Source organism: Electrona antarctica (assembly GCF_951216825.1).
Source record: "Electrona antarctica genome assembly, chromosome: 8".
Lineage (NCBI taxonomy): Eukaryota > Metazoa > Chordata > Actinopteri > Myctophiformes > Myctophidae > Electrona > Electrona antarctica.
Genome location: NC_136789.1, coordinates 54,821,188 through 54,846,665, shown reverse-complemented (window position 1 = coordinate 54,846,665; position 25,478 = coordinate 54,821,188). Strand labels below are relative to the sequence as shown.

At 41.5% G+C, this 25,478-nt stretch overlaps 2 protein-coding genes across 6 annotated transcripts; both read left to right on the top strand.

Annotated features, from left to right (window-relative positions):
- Positions 1-4,911: 4,911 nt before the first annotated feature.
- On the top strand, positions 4,912-10,298 carry LOC306928565 (uncharacterized protein). Its single transcript, XM_079508797.1, has 4 exons — positions 4,912-5,058; positions 6,863-6,968; positions 7,119-7,403; positions 8,616-10,298. The coding sequence occupies exons 2-4, from the start codon at positions 6,899-6,901 to the stop codon at positions 9,443-9,445; spliced, it is 1,185 nt and encodes a 394-aa protein (XP_079364923.1). The 5' UTR covers positions 4,912-5,058; positions 6,863-6,898; the 3' UTR covers positions 9,446-10,298.
- A 2,392-nt stretch (positions 10,299-12,690) lies between these two features.
- Positions 12,691-25,082, top strand: LOC306928419 (uncharacterized protein). 5 transcript variants are annotated; one of them, XM_079508503.1, is made up of 5 exons: positions 12,691-12,827; positions 15,063-15,191; positions 21,292-21,390; positions 21,985-22,275; positions 22,913-25,082. In XM_079508503.1, the coding sequence occupies exons 2-5, from the start codon at positions 15,095-15,097 to the stop codon at positions 24,340-24,342; spliced, it is 1,917 nt and encodes a 638-aa protein (XP_079364629.1). In that variant the 5' UTR covers positions 12,691-12,827; positions 15,063-15,094; the 3' UTR covers positions 24,343-25,082. The 5 variants fall into 5 exon arrangements, 4 of the variants coding, with proteins under 4 accessions (XP_079364629.1, XP_079364630.1, XP_079364628.1 ...); XM_079508504.1 differs by having other exon boundaries at positions 12,691-12,902; XM_079508502.1 differs by having other exon boundaries at positions 12,691-13,031.
- The last annotated feature ends 396 nt before the right edge of the window (positions 25,083-25,478 follow it).

The window sequence follows — 25,478 nt, the reverse complement described above, 5'->3', positions numbered from 1 at the left end:
CAGGAATACGTTTAGGCTAAAATAATTATCCTTTTTTGGGGGGTTTTGACTGTCCGTTTCAAAGGTTTTTATAAGTATGGTGTGCGTGGTTCTTCAGCTTGTCAAATGGAATAGAATTACTTTTAGCCAGATTATTGATTATGTTCTGCCCAGTCGTGTCAGATTTAAACAAACCTATAGGTTTAATTGCGGTGTTGTTTTGTTCGGCTTTCCTGCTGAATAAGAGCTTTTAGAGTATATTTAGGGCAAACATTGGTAGGTTATACATTCCTCTCTTTCTTTGAATGGTGTTGACATCTTAAAGGCTTCTTTAAAACTCTTTATATGCTGTCCAGGGCTCTGGTCTGATGTCATCACAACACAAAGCGTTGCCATGCATCCTTAATAAAGTCAATTTGCACAGTCACCATTAACCATTCACCGCCACCAGGGGGCGCCAAAAGTCCCAGACCGCCACCATATATCTTTTATTTTATTTTATATATATATATATATTTTTTTTACCATGTTATAAAACACGAAAAACACGTCCTTGGCGCTCCAGGACATCATGAAAAATAAGTTAAATAAGTCCTTGGCGACCATTGAGTTAACAGTTCATACAGGAACTGAGGAACGGTCTTGAAATGGCCAATGGATGATTGCAGGTTGGAGGTTTTTATCCTCGCACATTCCTTTAATAAATTCCACTGGATCTGTTGAATTTCAATGCAGCCTTCCAGCCAACACCCACAGATCATTGGACGTCCTGCTCTGCCTCCTGAGCCACCCATATATGGAGATATGACCGAGGATCGTTATGCCCCAATATGGACATACATGGTCAGCATAGGTATTGGTAACGGTTTATTGTTACTCCATATATGGAGACCCATGACATCAGACCACATCACTGTTGTTATGGGAGGGATCAAGCCCCCAGGACCAGGGAGGGCTTTTTTGAAGCAAAAGGTTCCAAGTGGCCAACTCTGGTACTGCAATTAAGATTACCCAAGTTTGGCCTCGCCAGTTCGTGGGACCCTATACAAACCGCCTTGCGCGCTCAGATGAGGGCAGAGGCGTATCTACAATAAGGCGAGGGCAGGTGTCCGCCTGTCCAAATCCATTTCTGGCCTGGCCAAAATCCATACAATGAGAAAAAAAGAGGACAAAAACAAAACATGAGAACTATTAGTGGACAGCTGATTAGCCGTCGCGGTAGAGCGCGACCCTCAATCACCCATCGGAATGTAAATGCAAGCCTTTCAGCCTTTGTATACTACTCGTCTAGCAGGTATATCTCTTTGAAAACCTTTAGTGCTACGATTGTGCGCGGGGAGACGACAATTAACACATCTTGCCTGTCCAAAATATAATTCTTGCCTGCCCAAAATGTAATGCCTGGAAACGCCACTGGATGAGGGATGGCAGAACATTCACTAAAACAGCCAGGACAACGCTCTACATGTCCCAGACTCTTCTCCCGGGTCCCTTCTGGCTCCAAAACTATGGAATGAACTTAATTGCAATCAGGACTGCAGACTCACTCCCAATCTTCCGCCGTGGTCTGAAAACTCACCTCTTCAGACTCCATCTTGGCCCGTAGCACTTGCCGTAGCATTTGCACTAGCCTCAACGACCTTGCAGGCGTATGCAAAGGCTAAAAACGTATGTACTTACAGGGCTATACAGGGCTTGACATTAACTTTTTGATGCAGTACATTTCCCATTCACTTGTCCGGGCACAAGTCACTTGTCCGGAGCACGAGCACACAAATAGGCCTACATTTTAAATCAACTAACTGTAAGTTGGTTTTACTTGGTGAATACATGTTTGAATATTAGGTGAATATTCTAAATTTGCAAGTTAATAGCCCTAGATTAGAATGTCTATGATCTTATACATATTTCATGTATTCCAAATACACAGCCATAGATCGGTCCTATCTGTGCACGGTTACCAGACTGACCTTGTCTGCATTTAAACTTATGCCTGTGCACCCATCCAATAATTAATTCCTAAGACTAGTAAAAGAGGACTAGAACAAGTTTCAAATGAATTTGGAAGTTCTGTCAGAAAATGTGTATTTAGTCAAATATCTCCACTTTTCCACGAGCTGCACACGGACGACATTCTCTCCGGCGACGGGCCCGGAATGAGTGCAGGACTGAACATATCAAAACTTTAGGAAGCGCAAATCTATGGGGCACACAGAATAGGTTGTATGATCAATTACCCAACACCAATCGCAACACACCTGTCAATTGTGTGCGCCATAATGTTTGTGCTTCCCAAACATCGACTGTTCCTAAAGGAAGTTTTTATATTTGACAATATCTGACTCAAAGTCTTAGGAATAAATTCTGTCTGTTAACTGCTGTTAACTGCTCTGATAGGACTGATATATGGCTGTGTATTTGGAACATGAAATGTATGTAAGACTAGGGCTATTAACAATATTGGAAAGGTGATGATTAGGAAAGGCAGATAACAATGCCAGACAATATTGTTAGCTGGTATGAGCGTCACAGAAAAAGCGAAACGAAGAGTCACATTTGAATGCACTTTTATCCCACGATTTTGTAACCCATTTCTTCACCCAGTGACGAAAAACAGTTTAAGTCCAAATTTCATTCTGACCCCTCCACGAAAAGGCCTCGTTGTCCTGAACCCTTATCTATCATGTATGCATTATGGATCAATAGTGTGGACTTAGACTGTTATTCGTCTGTGGCATTCAATTATCTAATGTAATCCTGGGCTCTACACTCAACGGACTGACCTCTTGCTTCCTTCAATTCATGAGGAGTCCAAGCCGCTTCTTTTCAGCTGAGAGGGGGGAGTTTCCCCGGTTGGATGTAGCACGTGGAAGGAACACGTTATTCCAACCAGTTCCTTTTCCCTCCCTCAGGCGCCCCGGCTGGCCAGGGGGAGGCAGTTTAGAGAGTATGGCCCTCATTTATCAACCGTGCGTACGCCAAAATATGGGTGTACGCCGAAATTACCGCAATTTTCGGCATTTACGATTTGCGCCAACGTTTGATTTTGATCTTGTGCCAAGACAAAACTCACGTCTGGTCGGGAGCTGTCGTACGCTTTGTCCTCACCTGTTTTTCTGTCGTAGAACAGCGGAGCAGCATTGTTTGACCAGCTGAGAGGCTGTCACAGGCATCGAAACATATGTATTCACTCCTAAAATGTTTATATAAAACTATGTATATGGGCTAAATGTAAAAAAGGAAAAAAAAGGAAAGGAATACATCAACGATGTGTCTTTGTGTCATATGAAATTAGTAGGAGATTTCCAACTTTACAAGCAAGCAATTAAAATCGCGCATTTAAAAACAATGTTGCAAGTTAGATGCGTAAGCCATTTAAACAGTGTTTTGCATGATGAGCGCATACATGCGAGGATTTGGGCTGTCTGTGCTGAAATATTTCCATGGAGAGTATAGTGCAGCGCTGAAGCTGCGGAGAGTCCCAACTTGGGTAGCCTACTGTAGCCGAATCTACAGCAGGCCGATGTCTTTCTGGAGTTACAGTATGTGCAATCTCCTCCTCGTTTAATAAACCCGACGCGTCGCTCGAATGCCAAATGTGCCGTGCCAGCGCAAGTGGGAACGCATCGGAGATAGTATATAGCCTAAGCCAGCCTGCAGCCCACCACACCAACACCACTGTCCAGTGCCACATGAGGCTATACGGTTTTGGCTGCAATATTCATATAATTGACAGTTGACAGCGAGGCAATTTAAATAGACTGTCGGACGTGCATGGTCAATTGGTCACGGTGTCACGGACGGACCACAGTGATAGAGAGAGACAGACAGGACAGGAGATGCACCTTGCAAAACAGCAGCGCGTGCGCGCCTATTTGTTATATAATTCATGGTTCACAGGTTCAGGTTTTCGTTCACTAATATATCTTGTTGTATATTAAATTAATAAAGACTTTAATAATTTAATATACAACTAACAGTGACAGTTGCTTGCAAATTGCGATATGTGCGTGCGTGCGTGCGTGCGGGGGGTGAGGCGTGCAGCAAGGGAAGCGAAGCGAGAGGAGAAACAGACAGGGTAGTCCTACAGCTTTATTTAATTCATGCAGGTTTATTTATTTAAGATACAACAAGTTGCGTGTGCGTGCGTCTGTGTGTGTGTGTGTGTGTGTGTGTGTATGGGAGGGGGCAGCAGAAACTTTTTTTCCCTGTAACCATGGTTTCCAGGTCGTATTGCAGTTGTTCATGTCGCAAAACCGAGGGCGCGGCTTGATTTCATAGGGCGTGCCAGATAGATTTCAGCCGTCACATTTATTAACGTCGGAACGAAATTAAGGAAGAAACAGCTGTCTGCGATCACTTTGTAAATGCCGACCCGACGTGGGTGTACTACGAATCCTACACTCGAATTTGGGGCAGATTTTACACTCGATTGATAAATGAGGGCCTATGAGACCAGGATTACTGCATGTTTTTTGTGAGGGTACCTATAGGCCTACTACTAGGAGACACGGGGAGATATATGTAAATATTGTAAACTGAAATGAACAATGAATGAATTTCAATATAAGTGTTAAAATCGAACGTAATCAACATTTGAAATGTTTTAAAGATGAATTCCCCTTTAACTACGCTCCAGCATCCGGGTTCTAGGGGAAAGAGGAAAAGAGAAGTGACCCCCGCCACCCCAAAAAATCCACCTGAGGTGCCAAAGGGTTGCCAGTCTGCAAAGGAAGAAATAAGTGAAGTGTCCAGTCTTCAGGTTACCTTGTACGTGCACAATGGTACACTACCATTGTACACTACCCAAGATCAACAGTGGGGGAAGCAATGCGTCAACCTGGCGTCTAGTCTAGTCTGCCAGAAACTCAGAAGAAGAGGGACATAGTTACCCACAATGCAGTGTTGTGTTTATGTTCTGAACATAATGTAAGACAGAAACACTGCTGTGCTGTGTAATACACAGAAATAGTATTTTACTGTGTTTTTGACTGACTGCTGCACGTAAAACAAACGTGTTGTTGTTAAGCAGCAGGAGGACGTTTGGTAGCAAGCAGCTCAACCACTGAAACACAGCAGGTAAGATGAGATGAACAAATAAATGTTCCATTTGTCTTTGTTGACTCATATTTTAAAATGGAACACAATTGCAACAGAAGGACCATACTAGTGGATATTATTAAATCAAGAACAATTACCTTGCTGCTGTCACGTTTATTTGATTGATTATTGCTTTGTTTTCAGTATAAAAGTTGTATTAGTGTAAGCGTTGGTGGTATAGTGGTGAGCATAGCTGCCTTCCAAGCAGTTGACCCGGGTTCGATTCCCGGCCAACGCAGTGACTTTATGTGGACTCTTAAATAGTGTCCTTACTTTTATTTCCTACTCCTCCCAACAGTGATGGTCGAAACAAATGTTTTATATTGCAGCTGCACATTATTGGCATGAGTAAACATACGTTTACATTTGCAAAGAAAGTGTTAAAAAAAATATAGAGTAAAATGTATATCGATAACGTGTTTTATGTTCTAATTTAAACATAAAGCATGCGCCCAACGTGGGGCTCGAACCCACGACCCTGAGATTAAGAGTCTCATGCTCTACCGACTGAGCTAGCCGGGCCTGTTAAGTCATGGTAAACAGCCCCCTCTAGTGGGCTTCCACCTACTCTGCCCTACCACTAAATGCAACCACTGTAACTATTATCCCCCGAACAAACCGGGCGTCTGGTGTTCTGTAGCTACAGCCGCTACAGTAAACTCAAACCAGCTCTTCTTAGCAGTACTGCTGCAGCACCATGCATTTATATACAATGTCTTGGCACGTTGTTGTCAGTGAGTGTGACTAGTTACATCGGTTTTATAACAGTGGCTAATCCACCATAAGCGAAGGAAATCTTACATGAGCAGGGTTTGTACTCTGATCACACACTCCACAGTATGTTAATTACTTGTTAATAAACTGTTAATTAATTTGATTGTCAAGTGAAGTTGGAGAGCTACATGTCGTTTCACCACATCACCAGGCATTGAATCCTTATTTATTTACCAACTAAACATTTGTCATGCTGTAATTGTATAAGTATTGTGTCAGACCTAGAATGACCATCCACGTAATGCATAATGTAATGCATGCATGCTTGCTTGATTGATTGATTGATTGAAATATTTATTAACAGTTTGCAGAATTACAGTACATTTCAAGCACAAACTCAATACAAAGACTGTTAACTGTGAGTGGACGACCCAATTAAGCATTACACTTGTTTACAAGAGGGTCCACCTTGTTCAATTCATCAAAACATTTAGAGACGTACAAATATAGTATACACTTCTATATAGTCAAAGAAAAGAACAGGAATTCATCATAAGGGAGGTAAAAGGGGAAAAGAAAAAAATGCTCACACAACAGCAGCTTCAAATGGCAGGGGAGAGCGCAGCTGCCACAACCTACAAATGGATGGATGTCTGTTTAACTCTAAAAGGGTCTCAAGTTGGGATGGTAATATTTAATTGATTAATCGCAGTTAAGAAATTAATTAATTAAACTTAACAGTTAATAATTAATCAGAAGTTCTGCGGTTCTATCATTGCGCGTTCGCGTTCGCGTGGCCGAGAAACGCACATGTGGGCCGGTTTAGAAAAGTCCCCCCCACATTGGTAGTCACAGAAACATCTCTACTTTTGCATGTGATGTGACAGACAAGACAGTGCACTTTTCATGTTATGCCATTGCCTGGCTCTGTATCGTAAATGGTCAAATAAATATTTGGTTAAGGAATATAATATATTGCATTGGACTGCATTTGTGGTTTGATGGACCAAATAGGTTCTCGTCTTAATTAATCCTAAACACCTCTGGGATTTTAATTGTATCATTCCAGACTCTGTAGAGTCCAGACTCCAGACAGCAGGTGCAGATGAACTCTCCAGACCCAGCCAGACCCGTTTCAGTGAAACTGGAGGAACCCGAAGACCAGCCAAACCTCAGTAAGTTTCACTGTTCTCTTTCTTCCATTTTGGTAGCTTCTTATCACATACAATACATTTGCTAGCTGCGCTATGAATGTGCTTCAACAACTAATACAAATTAAACATTGTAACACCTTGTGGTCTATAATGTCATTTGTCTGCTCCTAGACATCCTGCACATGGTTGTGTGTAAAGAGGAGGATTCTCCAGAACAGGAGCAGAGCCCCAGTCTGCTCCAGGAGGAACCAGAGTCTCCACACATTAAAGAGGAACATGAGGAGCTACTTCTAAGACCAGGGGAGCCTGATGGGTCAATGTTGACATTACTAGCAACAAAAGAAGAGGATGATGATGATGAAGACACCCTGTCATACTGTTCTGGAATTGAAGTTGAACTTGAATCAGACTCTGAAGTCACTGAGGACAGTGATGAGTGGGAGGAGACCAGTGGAGGTCAGTCAGCTTTAAATACACTGAAATCACACAAGACACTAAATGTGGGAGGACAAAGATTGTCATTGAAAAACAAGCTGACCCATCTCTCTATCCGATCACATGCATAACTTTGCATCAGCTGATGCCTTCTGTAACAAAATTACAGACTATTTGAAATTAAATAGTTATATTCTTTCTTTCTGGTGCTGGTACTTACTTACTTATCCTCCTGTGGTCTGATGTGGTTGGCAGGTATGCTGTTAACCACTTAAACCCTACATACTCTACCCGAATCCCCCAGGGCTCTACAGTATACTAGGACACCTCCTGTTTTTGCTCTACACTAAACATCTTTGCCATAAATAGCAGATAAACAAGCTCTAAAGTGAGTCAAAAAGTTGGGAGCTTACTAGCCTGGCCCAGCCTGTGTGGTTTCTGGTCTAGAGAAGCGGGTACAAGGTGAGATCCGATTGGTGCTGGCGTGTACACGGCGGCGGTGGCTCAGGGGTAGAGTGCCTGGATGGTAACCGTAAGGTTGCCAGTTCGAACCCGGGCTCCCCCAGCACTGAACCCCTAATTGCTCCCGATGTGCTAGTAGTTGGTGCCTTGCATGGTTTCCGCTCCCATCGGTGTATGAATGGGTGAATGTAATGCACAATCAATGTAAAGCGCCTTGGATAAAGGTGCTATATAAATGCACCTTTTACCATTTTACACGGTGCTGGATCCTATCGGTGCTGGATCCTATTGGATCACCAAATATTTAATAATTATATACTAAAAAGTTAAAATGGCTTATCTACAAGCTTACGACATGCCACAAAGTTGAAAATGTATTTTTCATCATGCAAAAATAACTGCTATTATCTCAAATAATTGCGATTAGACGATTATGTAATAATTGTGACAGGCCTGTCAATAGCAAATACAAAGTCGGGTCCGCCCCAAAGTTTTTAGCCCGGCAACCGGAGTTCTCAACAGGCCAGAAAATTAAGGCCCGGCCCTACCTGGGCCCTAACTGGGTTGGCCTGAGGCCCCACCTGGCCTTACTAATTAGCACACATTGTTCGCCCTACCCGCCCCGAAAACGTGGGAAAAAAAGGGTCCATATATGGGCATTCCCAGACCTGTAGTTTCAGCGCGATCTCACCCTCAGCACCGTCTTACTGGTATTATTATTATTATTATTATTATGAATTAATTATTAAGTACCTTCTCTCTTACTCTCAGGAGAGATGTCCCAGTCTTCCCAGACTTCTTCCAAGACTCAGGTCATTGCTTGTTCTGCATGTTCATTGGCCTTCACATCTCAAGTCTTCTACCTGAATCACACCAAGAAGAGCCACAACGACCTCTACTGCCAAATGCTGAGGAATGAACTGATCCCCTCAGCAGCCAGTCAGCGAATCACTAACCCTGTAACCAGCCAGAAACAAGGAGACACTGACCAACCAAGATCTTCCAGTCATCATCGCTGTAAGACAATAACTCAACCAGGAGTAGTTAAGACACAGCAGCTGATTTTCACAGAAAAGAAAGCACACATCTGTAAACACTGTGACAAGAGTTTCATTAGGTCAGCTGACCTGAACAGACACCAGAGTGTCCACACTGGAGAAAAACCTTTTCACTGTAAATACTGTGACAAACGTTTCAGTGTGTCTAGTCACCTGAACACACACCAGCGTGTCCACACGGGAGAAAAACCTTTTCTCTGTAAATACTGTGACAAATGTTTCAGTGAGTCGGGTTCCCTGAAGACACACCTGCATGTCCACACTGGAGAAAAACCTTTCCACTGTAAACATTGTGTAAAAGGTTTCTCTCAGTTAAGTAACCTAAAGAAACACGAGCGTCGTATCCACACTGGAGAAAAACCTTTCCAGTGTGAACTTTGTGACAAGAGTTTCAGTGAGTCAGGTTCCCTGAAGACACACCAGCGTGTCCACACGGGAGAAAAACCTTTTCTCTGTAAATACTGTGACAAACGTTTCAGTGAGTCAGGTACCCTTAAGAAACACCAGCGTCGTATCCACACTGAAGTAAAACATTTATCCTGAAACAGTATGACAAGAGTTTCAATAAGTCAAGTTCTCTGAAAATGATGTGGGGAAGAAAATGAATCAGGCCTAGAAAATGTTTGGAATTTATCAAATGTTTTGGTAAGTGTTTATCACTATATAGTTTTTTTTTGGCTATTGATAAACACTGTTTACTGGCTGTTCATAAACACATATGTTACTCGCAAAATGTCTTACATGATACAATGTCATGCCGTGGGGCAATGACGTATGCAGGAATTACAAATCAGGACGTGACTAGGGGACTAGGGGATTGTAGCACCCAGCCAAGACCCGGGCCACAACAGCCCTGCCAATCGGGCTCAGCCCTATTGGCACGACAGGTTGTGTGTCGGTCTGGCGAGTGGGTTCAAATCCTGCTCCTGCGCATCATTACACAAGTAGGCCTATATGTAAATATTGTAAACTGAAATGAGCAATGAATGAATTAAAATACAAGTACGTTAAAAAGGATCGTAAGCAACATTTGAAATGTTTTAAAGATACATTCCCCTTTAACCACTTAAGCTCCAGCATCCGTGTTCTGGTGGAAACTGCAGAAAATAGCCGATCTACAAGCTCACAGTGCCTTGCAATGCGACACGTTTTGAGCTCGATTGGCTGTTTTCAGCGAAGATATTTCATTTAGAGTGAAAATAGAAATGTTATTATGGAGCCCTGCGGGGCATAGGGTTTGAGTATTTAAGTTTAGAATTCTAGGTAAGTAGTAGGTCTTGATATTCACGTTGTATGTTCTTCTCTACTTGTGTCTGTATCCTCTTGTTGAAATTTACTTTATATGGAAACCAACAACAAAACTGCTTTAAAACTTCCATCCATCCTTACTTTTAAAGTGATTAACTGATTCACTATGCAATGTCAATGCAAAAAATAAAATTATGTATTATCGATGCCATATAGACTTGTATTCCAGTGTGATGCCTTTGGTGGTGTAGCAAAACATCTGGCATGGCTGCCTCCTGGAGCCAAAGGGTTAAATCAGCTCTCAATGCCTTCTGACACAAATATGGGGAGGGGTCTTAGGCTGACTTTGTAATAATTGTGTTAATGTATAGCTGTTACAATTCAGGTCTACCAATGGGTTTTTGACTGGGTCAGTCGGTCGACAGTCGACGTACAGCTTGTTAATCAGAGAAGTGACCAGTCTTCCCCAAAAAAATCCACCTCAGGTGCCAGTTTTATCTCCAAAAGGTTCCCAGTCTGCAAAGGAAGAAGTGAATGAAGGCGCCCACTCTTTAGGTTACTTTGTAGACACAATGGGCAAACACTGCTGTGCAATACACAGAAATAGCCCATCACGGTCGTTTTGGCTGTCTGCTGCACGTAAAACAAACGTTTCGTTAAGCAACAGGACGTTTGTTAGCATTAATTGATTGTTTCTTTGTTTTCAGTATAAAAGTTGTATTAGTGTAAGCGTTGGTGGTATAGTGGTGAGCATAGCTGCCTTCCAAGCAGTTGACCCGGGTTCGATTCCCGGCCAACGCAGTGACTTTATGTGGACTCTTCAATACTTTCCTACTCCTCCCAACAGATAGTGATGGTCGATACAGAGGAACAGGTGTCTTATATTGCAGCTGCACATTATTGGCACGAGAAAGCTGAAAGTGTAACAAAAGATTCTAAGATATGTATGTGACCGTATGTATACATGTATGTATGAAGGGAATACAGTAAGTAATGTAAATGGAGCTATGTCACGTTTGCTAATTAGAAAAAAACTGACCACAAACATTGTACCCAGTAAGCTAACAATGATGTTCTAATTAGAGTAGTCATGACAGTGATTTTGAAATATACACCGTAAACACACAACATAATCGTCTTTTGCTTTTTGTTTATTTAATACATCCAGGGCATTTTTGTAAACATAAATCATGCGCCCAACGTGGGGCTCGAACCCACGACCCTGAGATTAAGAGTCTCATGCTCTACCGACTGAGCTAGCCGGGCCTGTCATATTGTGGTAAACAGCCCCCTCTAGTGGGCTCCCTCTACTCGGCCCTACCACAAAATATTGAGCTATAAATGCAACCACTGTAAACAACTATTTTCCCGAACAAATGGAGGCGTCTGGTGTTCACCCTATGCTATATATACAACTGGAGAAAGACCCAGGATTGGAAAACCAAATCAGGCCGATACCAGCAGCCAGGCCACCCACACGCGCACGCTATCCACTAATGCACACATCTTGAATTAATTAAATAATTCTTATTTTCCCTCTCCTGTGGATGTAATGTTGGCTAATTTGAATTTCTCTACGAATGATTATTGGTCAGTGGTAACTGGTAAATAGCATTCTCTTTTTCTTGAATAACCCTACGTGAAAATTATAAATAATACAAAATAAAGTATGTATTATTGCACCTGGCCCCTGCCCTGCTGTGATCCAAATATGGGACCTACAATTTGAATATGGGCAATTGTGTACTGTATGTGTGTGCACTGTATAGCCTAGCAGGCAGCCGCCTCTTAACCAATTGTAAGAATTGTCATATTAAAATAGCAGCAAAATATATTTTATTTTGCCATCTCTAGGCCTCTGATGGTCATACCATGGGATCCCTATAATCCAAGTTTGGAATATACAGTAGTAGCTTTTATGTTGACTAGTGGGAGACTAAACAGTACTACTGTAGGCCTACCAATGCTACAGCACTGCAGCAGACGGAAAAATAAATCCACAATTTGTGAATAAAGCTTTTTTTTTTAAAAATACATTTTCGGGTATAGGCCTACTGCTTCGTCTATTTCTCGCTTAAATGTCTTCAAAAACATTTTTGAGAGCAATGTTTAGCTGTAAATGACTGTGTGTGTGTGTGTGTGTGTGTGTGTGTGTGTGTGTGTGTGTGTGTGTGTGTGTGTGTGTGTGTGTGTGTGTGTGTCACTGTTTACATGGCTGTCATGTTGGAAACAGCAGTAAATCAGTTACCAATCGTCCCAGAAAAACAAAACAAAAAAACACCCCAGGTGCCAGTCTTCACCAGTGTCTATTTGATGAATTGAACAAGGGTTCGTCCACTCACAGTTAACAGTCTTTGTATTGAGTTTGTGCTTGAAATGTACTGTAATTCTGCAAACTGTTAATACATATTTCAATCAATCAATCAATCAAAACCATGAATGAATGAATGAATGAATGTTGAAAATGTTCCACTCATCTGGTTATCTTGTAGTCGTGTGTATCAACAGTGGGGGCAGCAATATGTCAACCTGGCGTTTAGTGACTGCCAGAAACTCAGAAGAAGAGGAACATACCCACAATGCAGTGTTGTGTTTTTGTTCTAAAACAAAGATGGCGGATCTTTAGTCAACTTCTGTGAACTTCTGTACGAGAGAATTCAGAGAAACAGCGAAACAGGTAGCGTCATTTATTATCCTACCTACACCACTTCAGCCGCTCTAAACGTCTCCTGGACGCGTTGCTTTATCAGAGGTGATGATATATTTGTGAAAACATGTTATTTACTGACTGTTGACAAACAAACGTGTCGTCTCAAAACATCGTTTATCATCAAGACTCAAAAGGACGTTTGTTAGCAGCTCCACCACTGAAACACAGCAGGTAAAGATGAACTAATTCATGTTAGAAGTTACGACTCATCTTTTAAGATGGAACTGTTACATAGTCATACATCTAATTGCTCTTACTCGCTAGATTATAAGGGAAGGGTCAATTTATGGAATGTCGGAACAGGTCAGCTCCACATATGGAGATCTAAGGGTTTGAGGTTTGAGGTCAGATGTAGAGTTGCTGGCCAGCTCCTAGCCGCAATTTGTAGCCTCGGAAACCCAGATGTTTTTTTTTCCAGGGAGAAAAAAAAAATACTTCTATATTATATATATTATATTATATATATATAATACTACGCAATTTGCAACTCTAGATTCTTTTTTTTATAATGGGATGAATCTAGAGTTGCAATACCCTCCATTGACTCCCCACTCATCCACTTTGGTTTGCAATCTGCTTGTCTTAAACGACGTTAAACTCACCAACATTGCAGCTGTAGTCCAAGCTTGAATTATCCTCTTTCAATCTGCCGAGCTTGTTTTTCATAAAAATCCACCGTAGACATGTTATGAGCTACTTTCTGTCAAGAAATTCTGTGCAGGTGATTCTTTTTCTAAGTGCTGGAGTTTGGAAGCACTCGTCGTAAGTCACTGAACGGCCCTGCGTACCACCTGTTTTGAATTTGCACATAATGCAGGAGGCAGCAGCGCGACCCGTTAACAAAAACGAGTGCTTCCAAACTGCAACACTTAGAAAAATAATCACCTGCAGTCGATGTCTTGACAGAAAGTACTTAAAAGTAGCTCATAACATCTCTACGGTGGATTTTTATGAAAAACAAGCTCTGGCAGATTGAAAGAGGATAATTCAAGCTTGGCCTACAGCTGCAATGTTGGTGAGTTTAACGTCGTTTAATACAAGCAGATCGCAAACGCAATTTGGATGAGTAGGGCGTCAATGGAGGGTATTGCAACTCTAGATTCACCCCATTATAAAAAAATCACACCCGTGTGAACTGAGTGGTGTAAGGTCTTATATAGACTGATCAGCTGTGGTCTGACGTAATGTCTGACGTAATGAAATCACACCCGTGTGAACTGGTTGACCATAGCAACCATGCTCATTTTTTGGTACGAACAGACAGACAGACAGACAAACAGACAGACACGTAAACTAACAAAGCCAGTTGTAGGAGTGGTTTACACCACTCAAAAATCTAGAGTTGCAAATTGCGGCTAGTGTTCTCCATGTATGGCTATCCAGGGTTTTTATGAGGTCAGTGTCGTGATCTTCATATATTTAGACAGCCATATATGGAGCGTGTCACAAGGCGTGACGGATTGACGGCCATATATGGTGGTGTGACATATCACGAGGCGTGAGGGACTGACAGCCATAATGGTCGCGTGACGGACGGAGCGACGGACGGACTGACAGGTTTTGCAGGTTTTCATAGTAATCTGTGATACATGATACATCTGTGGTCAATCTCCATACATCACTGAGGTTCAAACGTATCTTGTAAATGAGCAGGATTATTTGTACTCTCCAGACAGTAGGCCTATGATAAATGTGTTTGTCCAGTGAAGTTGGAGCTCCATGTCATCATGCACCAGGTCGATTTTGACATTTTCAAACTGCGTCTAGTCCAAGTCCCCTTCCTTCTGTGGACACTGCAGACACCAGCTGAGGCACTGCTGCAACTCCAAACATGTACAAATACAGAATATAAAGTGCTTACCCTGATATCCAAATGCCCCAAAAAGGAGGATCTGAAATCCTGACCATCCTGGGCACATTTACTTTAAACTGTGTCCAGTTTATCCATTTTCCACTTTCTCTCACATACCCCCTGTAGTACCTCTGCATACTCCTAGGGGTATACGTACCCCCGACACCTGTTTCCTTGTGTAATCTTCAACGTGATTTCTTCCCTTTCTTCCCCCCTTTGCACCCAAGATTCATATGTTGGAGAGTTGGGCTAAAAGCCAATTTGCCTTTACCTTCTGCAAATATAATTGCTATTCTTGACACCACTGGGTCTCCAGTCATTAAAGTCCTTATGCAATTGCTTTATTTCAGACCAGTGTGTGGAGTCCAGACTGCAGGTGAAGATGAACTCTCCAGACTCAGCCAGGGACGTTTCTATTAAACAGGAACCTGAAGACATTTCTATTAAACAGGAGGAACCTGAAGACCACCCACACCTCAGTAGGTTTCATGTTCTTTTCCTTCCTTTCTTTAGTATTGTCTGTTCTGTAGAGCTGTCACAATATCAATTCACACCATACATACAAACACAATGGCAAAAAAAATACTAGCAAACTACAAGAAATGTGGTCCTCGGGGCACCATGCCAGGTAGGTTAAATATGTAATTAGATAGCATGTTATGCCAGGTCATTATTGATCTGGCATTCTATAGTGTTTATAGTTTCAATGTACGGATATTCTACTGTTTACTTATGTCTACTTATGATCCTAGAATAGATGATTATTTCTATGCATTTGATGTATTACTGTACCTTGTGTTGTTCTTGCTTATTGTAAGTCTCTCTCGATTAAGACTCTTAATTTAAGAGCATCTACTAAATGCCCACATTTTTGTAAATTGATATGGTGGGCAAGCGTTTTTATTAATATGTTGATTTTCAGGAATGTTGAAAATCTGTATACCAGTATTAGCAAAAAGTATGTTTAGTAGAAAATGATATATGAAGGATATTGTAGTCGGGCATAGAGCCGACCGATACATTGGTCTAACTGATGTGTCAGTTTTGGGCCTGATGTACTGATTTGTGTGAAATGTTGACATTAATAGCAGCGAAACATGAAGAAGATGATAATGAAGACCTCTCTTCACACTGCTCTGAAGTTGAAGTTGAACTTGAATCTGACACTGAAGTCACTGAAGACAGTGACTGGGAGGAGACCAGTGGAGGTCAGTAAACTTTAACCCATTGAGAGTTGAGACCAAACAACATATTCTACAAATTGTCTTCTAAATCATGACAGTTTTCTGAAAAACCTGTTTCTCTGTCAGTGGTAATCAAACTATTTCATGTCAAGGACCCCAGAATTATATATTGTATTGGCCGCCAACCCCCATCTGAAAATATGTCGTTTCTGACCCCCCCCCCCCCCCCCCCCCCCGAAGCAAATATTTGAGTTAAAATGTTCACTGAGAAAGAATATATAGCCTATTCAATAAAATAAAAACTGAACACATGTGTTAACAAGGAAGTCGTAGTACTACCAAAAAGGGAATTGACCCCCCCCCTCTCTCTCTATCTCTCTCTCTCTCTCTCTCTCTCTCTCAGGAGTGATGTCCCAGTCTTCCCAGACTCAGGTCTTCTCTTGTACTGAGTGTCCGTATGCCGTCACATCTCAGGTATTACTCCATAAACACATCAAGAGGAGCCACAATGATCTCGTGCAACGAAAAAAACCTTTTCACTGTAAACATTGTGACAAAGGTTTTCGTAAATCAAGTAACCTGACAAGACACCAGCGTATCCACACTGGAGAAAAATCTTACCAGTGTAAATATTGTGACAAGAGTTTCAGTATGTTGAGTCACCTAAAGAAACACCAACGTGTCCACACTCGCACTGGAGACAAACTTTTCCACTGTACACTCTGTTACAAAAGTTTCTCTCAATCAAGGGCCCTGAATGCACACCTGCGTGTCCACACTGGAGAAATGCAGTGTAAATATTGCAACAAAAGTTTCACTCGGTCAGGTAACCTGAAGAGACACCTGTCTTGTATCCACGCTGAAGAAAAACCTTTCCACTGAAAACAACGTGCCAATAGTCTCAGTGAGTCAAGTTCTCAGACAAGAGGATGTGGGGAAAACATCCTTCCATGGCTGGAAAATGTTTGGAATTAATCAGATGTTTTGGAAAATGGGAAGCAACTCGCGTTGTGCTGGCTATACTGCGAACCTGTGAGCGCCGAGTCCCAGTACAGCTGACCAGTACAACCACAGTCTGATACTGTTGTACTGGGAGCTGACCAGTACAACCACAGTCTGATACTGTTGTACTGGGTGCTGACCAGTACAACCACAGTCTGATACTGTTGTACTGGGAGCTGACCAGTACAACCACAGTCTGATACTGTTGTACTGGGAGCTGACCAGTACAACCACAGTCTGATACTGTTGTACTGGGAGCTGACCAGTACAACCACAGTCTGATACCGTTGTACTGGGAGCCGACCAGTACAACCACAGTCTGATACTGTTGGCCACTAAGCAGCTCCACTGGAGTGGTTGTGGGTTCAGTGCCTTGCTCAGGGGCATGTTAATGTGTGTTTTCAGACATTAAACCACTTCATACTTAGTGAACTTAACTGTTGGCTCAGTGCTGATTATAGTTTTTTGGATATTCTGATGATAGGTCCTTGGTTTACTTATGATGCTAGATTACTATTTCTATGCATTTGATGTGTTACCTTGTGTTGCTTCGCTTAATATGACTCTGCAGCATTGATTGCATACAGCTGGCCTACAGGGCACCTATCTGTGGATTTGTCTATACTGGGGACTTCATCTATTGTCTTGGGGCGCGTTCGGAAATACCGCACCGGAGCGCACTCGCCTATTAGTTTGCATTGCACAGTGCGCTATTTCCGAACGCGTCCATAGTGTTGTGTTGTTGTGTGCTATTATTCTCCATTAATTGAATACACATGACCTTAATAGATATAGAATAGCTTATCTGGGTTTAATAGCCAAAGAAGCATTATTTTGTATAAATCTGTGCCACTGTGCCTTTTTGCAAACTGTTATTAAAGTGTTCAGTCAACAAAATATATTTTTGTGTGCAATATGGTTCTTTGTTTTAATATTATAATACATTAAATGATTATAAATATTGTTGTGTGCTATGGTGCTGTTTTTATAGCCTGGGTTCCAGCCTGCTTCGCTGGGTTCTGTGAATTGTTTTTTCACTCCGCTACTCGGGGAAAGAAAAGCGAAGCAGGCTGGAACCCAGGCTAGTGTTTTTATATTATATATTATATTATTATAAATATTGTCTGCTATATGGTTCTGTGTTTTTCTGTCAGAACAAACTTTGAAGATGAAGACAATTATTATTATATTTACTCGGTATATAGATTCACAAAAACATTTCCAAGTGAAGTGATTGTGTACTAAGACAGATGCACCAATGATTATTAGAGAATTAACAGTGCTACTAAGCTGAAGAGAAGGAACCAAAAGAAAGAAAAAGACTGCTGCATATTACATAATACTTTGATAATATTTGAAATGTATGATCAACATCACCCTCACCCTTTCGTTTGAAATGTACCCATTCTGCATACTGTGAATAAAAAGATTCAATCAATCAATCAGTCAATGTTGTGTTGTGATGCGGAGGTTAGTGCGACATCTAGTGGCTGAATGTTGATTAGCAGCTTTACAGTATGGATAGAACCTCCGTGTTTAACCATGACAGCTTTCTCTTGTGTCTCTTCAAGTCTTGTCATTAGTTGCATGTTATGTCATAAACCAATCTTATATGCGATACGTTTTAACAGGTGGATGCTGCTAGCTAACCACGTTACTTATTCATTTCATTTGTAGTTTTAACATCGCTGTCTTACTGGAACCCCGACCGGAAGACATGTAAACACATTACCCAGCATGCTATGCGTGCAGTATTTAAAAGAATATAACAGTTTTTGAACAAGCTTATGTATTTCTACACGTGTTTGAGTGACAGCATAGATAAAGTGTTATAAATAACAATATGCTAATAATAATAAAAAAATATATAAAATGCATCAACGTGTGAGCAGCACCGTGAGACTCTGTGTTGTTGCAGTGAGCCAACATGTCCAGGAGGAAGCTATGGCTCTCCAGTACACTCTTGTTTCTCTTCAGATCGTATAAATCTTTCGCCTTTTACTAAAGATTTCCGTGGAGAGGAACATTATGAGTATCAACTAATTTTTTGATGCCCTGCCTCACGGCGGGGCTTCCTGCACTGTTAAATGAAAAAGTGTTAGTTTTGGTTCTCGTGTATGTCAGACGGTTTCAAGTCCGTTCACATCAGATCAAGATCAAGATCAGAAAAGTACAAATAATTTCATTACATTTTTTCGTTCGTTAATTAGTCCATCCACCCACCCATTCATTCATTCATTCATCCATACGGATGGATGGATATCCCGACCTAGCCTGATTATCAGACTGTAGCTTTCTTGAAGCGGGGTCTTTGGGCTGGATCCAGGCTATGGATATCCATCCATCCATCCACATTCATTCATTCATTCATTCATTCATTCGTTCATTCATCCATCCATTCATCCATCCATTCATTCTAGGCCTCATTTGATTCCTCGTTCGAGGGAGTTCGACTGCCACTCAGGTCGCAAGGGCCACGCCTCCATGTTCTTTTGCGGTCCTGTTATAAAGCAGACCCCAGGGAACTGTCAGTCAAAGCATCGACTGGCCAATCACAACGCGTCCTCCCCGGACTTGCTTGCCGAGAATCTTGGGTAATGAAGTCAAAGACGTTGGCTGCGGCTGCCATGTTATTTGTGCAGTCAGACAGTGTTGCGTTTATGTTCTACGACAGAAACACTGACACACTGCTGCGTAATAAACATACACAGTCCCTTTTGACTGACTGCTGCAGGTAAAACAAACGTGTCGTCGTTAAGCAGCAGGACTACGTTTGTTAGCAGTTCAACCACTGAAACACAGCAGGTAAGATGAGATGAACAAATGCATGTTCATTCCGTTTGTCTTTGTTCACTCAGTCAAACTCATCATTTACGAATGGGACACATTGTCTCCGCCTAAATGTAAACGTAGGCTACTATTAATTTGTTAAAACACTCCAGAGCGTTAGCGAGTTCTAACCAGAGAGAACGCTTTGGACCAGGGCTATATCAGCATTCAGTGCAGGCCAGCACCAACGCCCCCTGGCCGAACAGGTATCCGGAGAACTCGCCAGTTTACCAACTTGCCGCGATTTAGTGCATTTTAGTTTTACTTCACCTTCATTTAGACTAGAGAGAGAGAGAGAGAGAGAGTTGTTTAGAGTTTGTACTAGACCAAAGTACCGAAACAATGTAATTCATTAGTACAATTCCTGAAATGGTAGGCCTACTTATCATTGGTATCCACATACTCACCTTTTTATCATCATATAGCTGACCATTTAATTGCACAAAATAATTTGATAACTTTGGAAATTAACTATAACATCTGTGAGTTTGTTACACTGATGAAGACAGCATGTTAGCATAACGATGAAGACATTGATGAAGTATTTTTGCCATGGTGACTTGGTAAACTGTCGAGTTCTCCGGTATCCCCATGGCCAGACTGGCCGCGGTGGCCCCCCATTATACTGTAACTAATCCTAACCTCACACTAACTATATTTATCTATAACTATATTTATAACTATATTATTAATACTATAATAGTTATAACCTAATCATGAGGGGACCCGACCCACAGATTTAGAACCACTGTGTCAGGCCTACAATGACCCATCATGATGGTCAAATGTTAAGCGTTGGTAATTGGTAACCAGAACTTAATACCTACAGTTAATGGTTAACCGTTAAGGGAAAAAAAGATGATGCATTAGCTGGACACACACACACACACACACACACACACACACACACACACACACACACACACACACACACACACACACACTGACCATTTTTGTTGATTTAAGACAAGTGCATGTGTTCATGTTGTCTTTTAGTTCCTGATTGTCTCCTTTTGCAGTCTTCAGTGCAGCACTGTGTGCAGGGCTGATCGATGATGTAACAGCAGCTTTGGCAGCAGAGCAGTGGCTATGGTGGAGGGAGAGCAGATACATAACTGCAAAATACAATTATTTTTCTTTCTTTCTTAATTACAAAAACACTGTGCCAGAATTGTTTGACACTCGGACTCCTGCTTTATAAACAAATATTTTTCTATATATGAGCGCTGGTTTTGTAATTTATATTATGAATAAAGACGAGCGTTGCAGACTTCAAATGATACTGTATCAAGAATATACGAAAGTTTAACATTTTTTAATTGTTTTCAAAAGAAAAACCCATTATTATTATTATTATTATTATTAATTAAAAAAGGACAAATGTCTGTAACTCACACATGATGCAGGTTCCCAAATTACACGCACCAGGACTGCACTTGCGGTACGATAGGCCAAATAAGTTACTCCTTCAAAATGGTCTGTTATTGTTGAAGTTGAGTGTAAGAGGTGTTTTTCTTCTTAATTAATTAATTAAACACCTGGGATTTCGATTGTTTCATTCCAGACTGTGTGGAGTCCAGACAGCAGGTGCAGATGAACTCTCCAGACCCAGCCAGACCTGTTTCAGTGAAACAGGAGGAACCTGAAGACCAGACAGACCTCAGTATGTTTCAATCTCTCTCTCTTTCTTCCCTTTTTCTAGCTTCAAGGTGTTTATTATTGTCACATACACAATATAAAAACAAGTTCGGAATCAGAACAGTACCATATTGCCAGAAGTTGTTGTCAGAACAGTAACATATTTTTGTTGGGATTTTGTTCAGCCATGACATGCTCATGCCCTACTCTGCACAATTTACGCATTTTAGCAGACGCTCCAGAGCAATTTACAATAAACACGGTACTTAATCACACCAATAGAATGTATAGAGAACAGTGTAGTGCTATTTACGGTTGTTTCTGGTCACAGCAGGACTTTTCCACTACACACAGTGCCAACTTTGACTGAATGCAGCTTCTTCCAGTTTAGTGGCTCTTTAAGTTGCTAATGTTAAGTTAACATTAACAGGGATAGTTAACTAATTGTATAAATTCTGATTATGCTTCAAGATATGCATTTTGACCTAAGATATTACATTCTGTATATCAAAGATGGAAGGTGGGGAAATGGATGTACATTTTAGAAATCCAGTGTCCATGTTATTGTTCTGTTCCTATTTCATGTGCATGTTTCTGTTCTCTCTTTGTCTGCTCCCAGACATCCTACACATGGATGTGTGTAAAAAGGAGGTTTCTCCTAAAGGGGAGCAGAGCCCCAGTCTGCTCCAGGGGGAACCAGAGCCTCCACACATTAAAGATGAACAAGAGGAACTACTTCTAAGACCAGATGAGCCCGATGGGCACATGTTGACATCACAAGTGAAAAGTGAAGTTGACGATGAAGACATCTCTTCACGCTGTTCTGAAATTGAAGTTGAAGTTGAACTTGAATCGGATTCTGACTCTGAAGTAACTGAAGACAGTGATGAGTGGGAGGAGACCAGTGGAGGTCAGTCAGCTTTAAGCACACTGAAATAACAAAAGACACTAAATGTGGAAGGAAAAAGATTGTCATTTATTGATTGAATACTTATCTACGTCCTGTTTATTGTTGCAATTTGCAGACAACAGGTTTTCTTTTGGTGGTTTTGAATGAGGATAGTCACAAAGTTTGGCTAGTGGGAGAGCGTATCACATTTTGGTGGCAGAAAAGTACAATGTATTCATCCCCATGTTTGTGCAGAATGTGGGAGTTCCCTCTGGTGTTCTGCCTGTGTGTGCGTCTTTCACTCTAGTGAAGTAGCTTTACAGTTACATGTAATAATAATAATAGCTTGAATTTATATAGCGCCTTTCATGAACCCAAGGACGCTTTACAAAATTACCAACAACAATCAAAGACTATATGCCATAAGCCTGAGAAAATAAGTTTCTTTTCAAGGCAGCCTTAAAAGAGTGTGCACTGGTTTAGCTAATAGATTATAGAGAAACCAAGGGCAAATGATTCACGTGAAGTGTCCTGCTGTGATTTAGATCTGAACACATTATTATTAGGTTATTATCTGCTGTAAAGATGATGGGCCATTTACAAGTCTCTCTCTCTCTCTCTCTCTCTCTCTCTCTCTCTCTCTCTCTCTCTCTCTCAGGAGTGATCGCCCCGTCCTCCCAGTCCTCCCAGACTCATGTCTTCTCTTGTTCTGAGCCTGAGTGTCCATACGCCTTCACGTCTAAGGTCCTCGTCTATAAACACATCAAGAGGGCCCACAATGACCTCTACTGCCAAATGCTGAAGAATGGACAGATCACTTCAGCAGCCTGCCATCCAATCATAAACTCTGTAACCAGCCAGAAACAAGGGGACACTGACCCACCACGGTCTTGTGATGACAGTGATAACGGTCATCATCACGTTACAAAGACTTTAACTGAACTAGGAGAAGTAAAGGAACATCAGCCAACTGTCACAGGAAAGAAATTGCACACCTGTAAACACTGCGAGAAGAGTTTCAGTCAATCGGACAGCCTAAAGAGACACCAGCATGTCCACAGCAGAAAAAAACCTTTCCAATGTGAAACTTGCAACAAGAGTTACAGCAATTCAGGTGACCTGAAGACACACCAGCGTGTCCATGCGGTAGACAAGTCTCTCTACTGTGAACAGTGTGACAGGAGTTTCAGTCGGCCAGAAGACTTCAAGAGACACCAACGCTTCCACACCGGAGAAAAACCATTCCGTTGTAAACATTGTGAAAAAAGTTTTTTTCAGTCATGTGACTTGAAGAGACACGAGCGTATCCACACCGGAGAACAACCATACCACTGTAAATACTGTGGGAAAAGTTTCACTCAGTCAGGTGACGTGAAGAAACACCAGAGTGTCCACACTGGAGAAAAACCTTATCGCTGTAAGTATTGTGACAAGAGTTTCAGTCTTTCAGGTGGCCTGACGATACACGAACGTGTTCACACTGGCGAAAAACCTTTCCAGTGTGAACACTGTGACAAAAGCTTCTTCCAGTCAAGTGCCCTGAAGACACACCAGCGTCTACACACTGGGGAAAGACCTTTCCAGTGTAAGCACTGTGGCAAAAGTTTCTTGCAGTCAAGTAATCTGAATACACACATGCGTTTCCACACCGGAGAAAAACCTTATCACTGTAAACACTGTGATATGAGTTACAGCCATTCAGGTGACTTGAAGAAACACCAGAGTGTCCACACTGGAGAAAATCCTTATCACTGTAATTATTGTGACAAGAGTTTCAGTCAATCAAGTGGCCTGACGATACACGAACGTGTCCACACTGGCGAAAAACCTTTCCACTGTGAACACTGTGACAAAAGCTTCTTGCAGTCAAGTCACCTGAAATCACACCAGCGTCTCCACACTGGGGAAAGGCCTTTCCAGTGTGAACACTGTGGCAAAGGTTTCTTGCAGTCAAGTAATCTGAAATCACACCTGCGTGTCCATACAGGAGAAAAACCTTATCACTGTAAACACTGTGACAAGAGTTACAGCCATTCAGCTGACTTGAAGAGACACCAGCGTGTCCACCAAGCTGAAGAGGTTGAGTGAGTTAAGTGCATGATGTTTAAAAAAAAAAGAAGGGGAAAAAAAGAATCAGTTTTCCAGCCCTGGAAAAGGTTTAGGATTAATTAAATGTTTTGGAAAATACCCCACTATGTATGTTTTGGGGATATATATTTTGTTCATATAAATATGTGTTACCTAAAATAATTATGTCACGTGATATGTCACACAATTTAGTGCTGTGTGGGGAGTGGTATAATATATTATAGAAGTCGATAACAAAAATAACAGATCTACAAGGAAATTGTAAGTTGTTAACTAGTAGATCTGTCATTTTTTGTCACTTTAGTATACTATATCAGGGGTTCTCCCCCCCCTTGCTATTATAGAGGGTATGCGCGTGACATCATCAAACCCGGAAGTTATGCAGGAATGCCTACTGAGTGGCAAAAAACGACTTTCTGGCCTTGACAGCCCATGCAGCCAAACAGAAAAGTCCAATCTGATTGCATTAAACAACGTTAAACAATGTTAAACTCACTTTGCCTGTTGCTTTGCCACTCGATGTGCCATTCACTTTAAGCATGCGCATACCCTCTATTAGTATTATTGCTATTATTATTTATTTGTATGGGAAGTGGGATGATACCAGTATTGATGAATACTGATGTGGACTTTTGTTGAATTTAAATGCATGTAAATACAATACAATGAATTCATTGCAATGAAAGTATTAAAACAAAAATCACACCCGTGTGAAGTGAGGGGCGCTCTTATCATTATACATCATCTCATGAACAACTGAATTCATGTGATTGGTTCGCCAATTTGCTCGTCTACATATGACATAAATTCTCCCTTCATTGTCAATGGCAAAATATGAAACGTGTGGGGACAAAAGCTGTATATAGGAGGGGCTAGTGCCCCTCAAAAAGGAGTGCAAGCAGGAAGAAGAATGTCGAAGTGCACACAAAAGGATGACAAGACGTGAAAATTACCCCAGAAGTGTTTTAGTGTTATAGTTAAATAGCTTTTATAATGTACAACTCTTGGTATAGTAGTAGGTCTTGGTATTCATTATGTTAATCCCTACTTGTGTCTCACAGTATCCTCTTGTTGAAATTAATGTTATGGGGAACCCCCCCCCCCCCCCCCCCCCCCCTGTCAGGTGAAAAGAAGTG

Bases quoted from the DNA above. Each gene is read 5' to 3' on its own strand.
- LOC306928565 (XM_079508797.1), top strand. From the start codon at position 6,899: ATGAACTCTCCAGACCCAGCCAGACCCGTTTCAGTGAAACTGGAGGAA. The intron at 6,969-7,118 runs GTAAGTTTCACT...GTCTGCTCCTAG, and splicing joins CGAAGACCAGCCAAACCTCA to ACATCCTGCACATGGTTGTG. The intron at 7,404-8,615 runs GTCAGTCAGCTT...TCTTACTCTCAG, and splicing joins GTGGGAGGAGACCAGTGGAG to GAGAGATGTCCCAGTCTTCC.
- LOC306928419 (XM_079508503.1), top strand. From the start codon at position 15,095: ATGAACTCTCCAGACTCAGCCAGGGACGTTTCTATTAAACAGGAACCT. The intron at 15,192-21,291 runs GTAGGTTTCATG...GTTTCATTCCAG, and splicing joins TGAAGACCACCCACACCTCA to ACTGTGTGGAGTCCAGACAG. The intron at 22,276-22,912 runs GTCAGTCAGCTT...TCTCTCTCTCAG, and splicing joins GTGGGAGGAGACCAGTGGAG to GAGTGATCGCCCCGTCCTCC.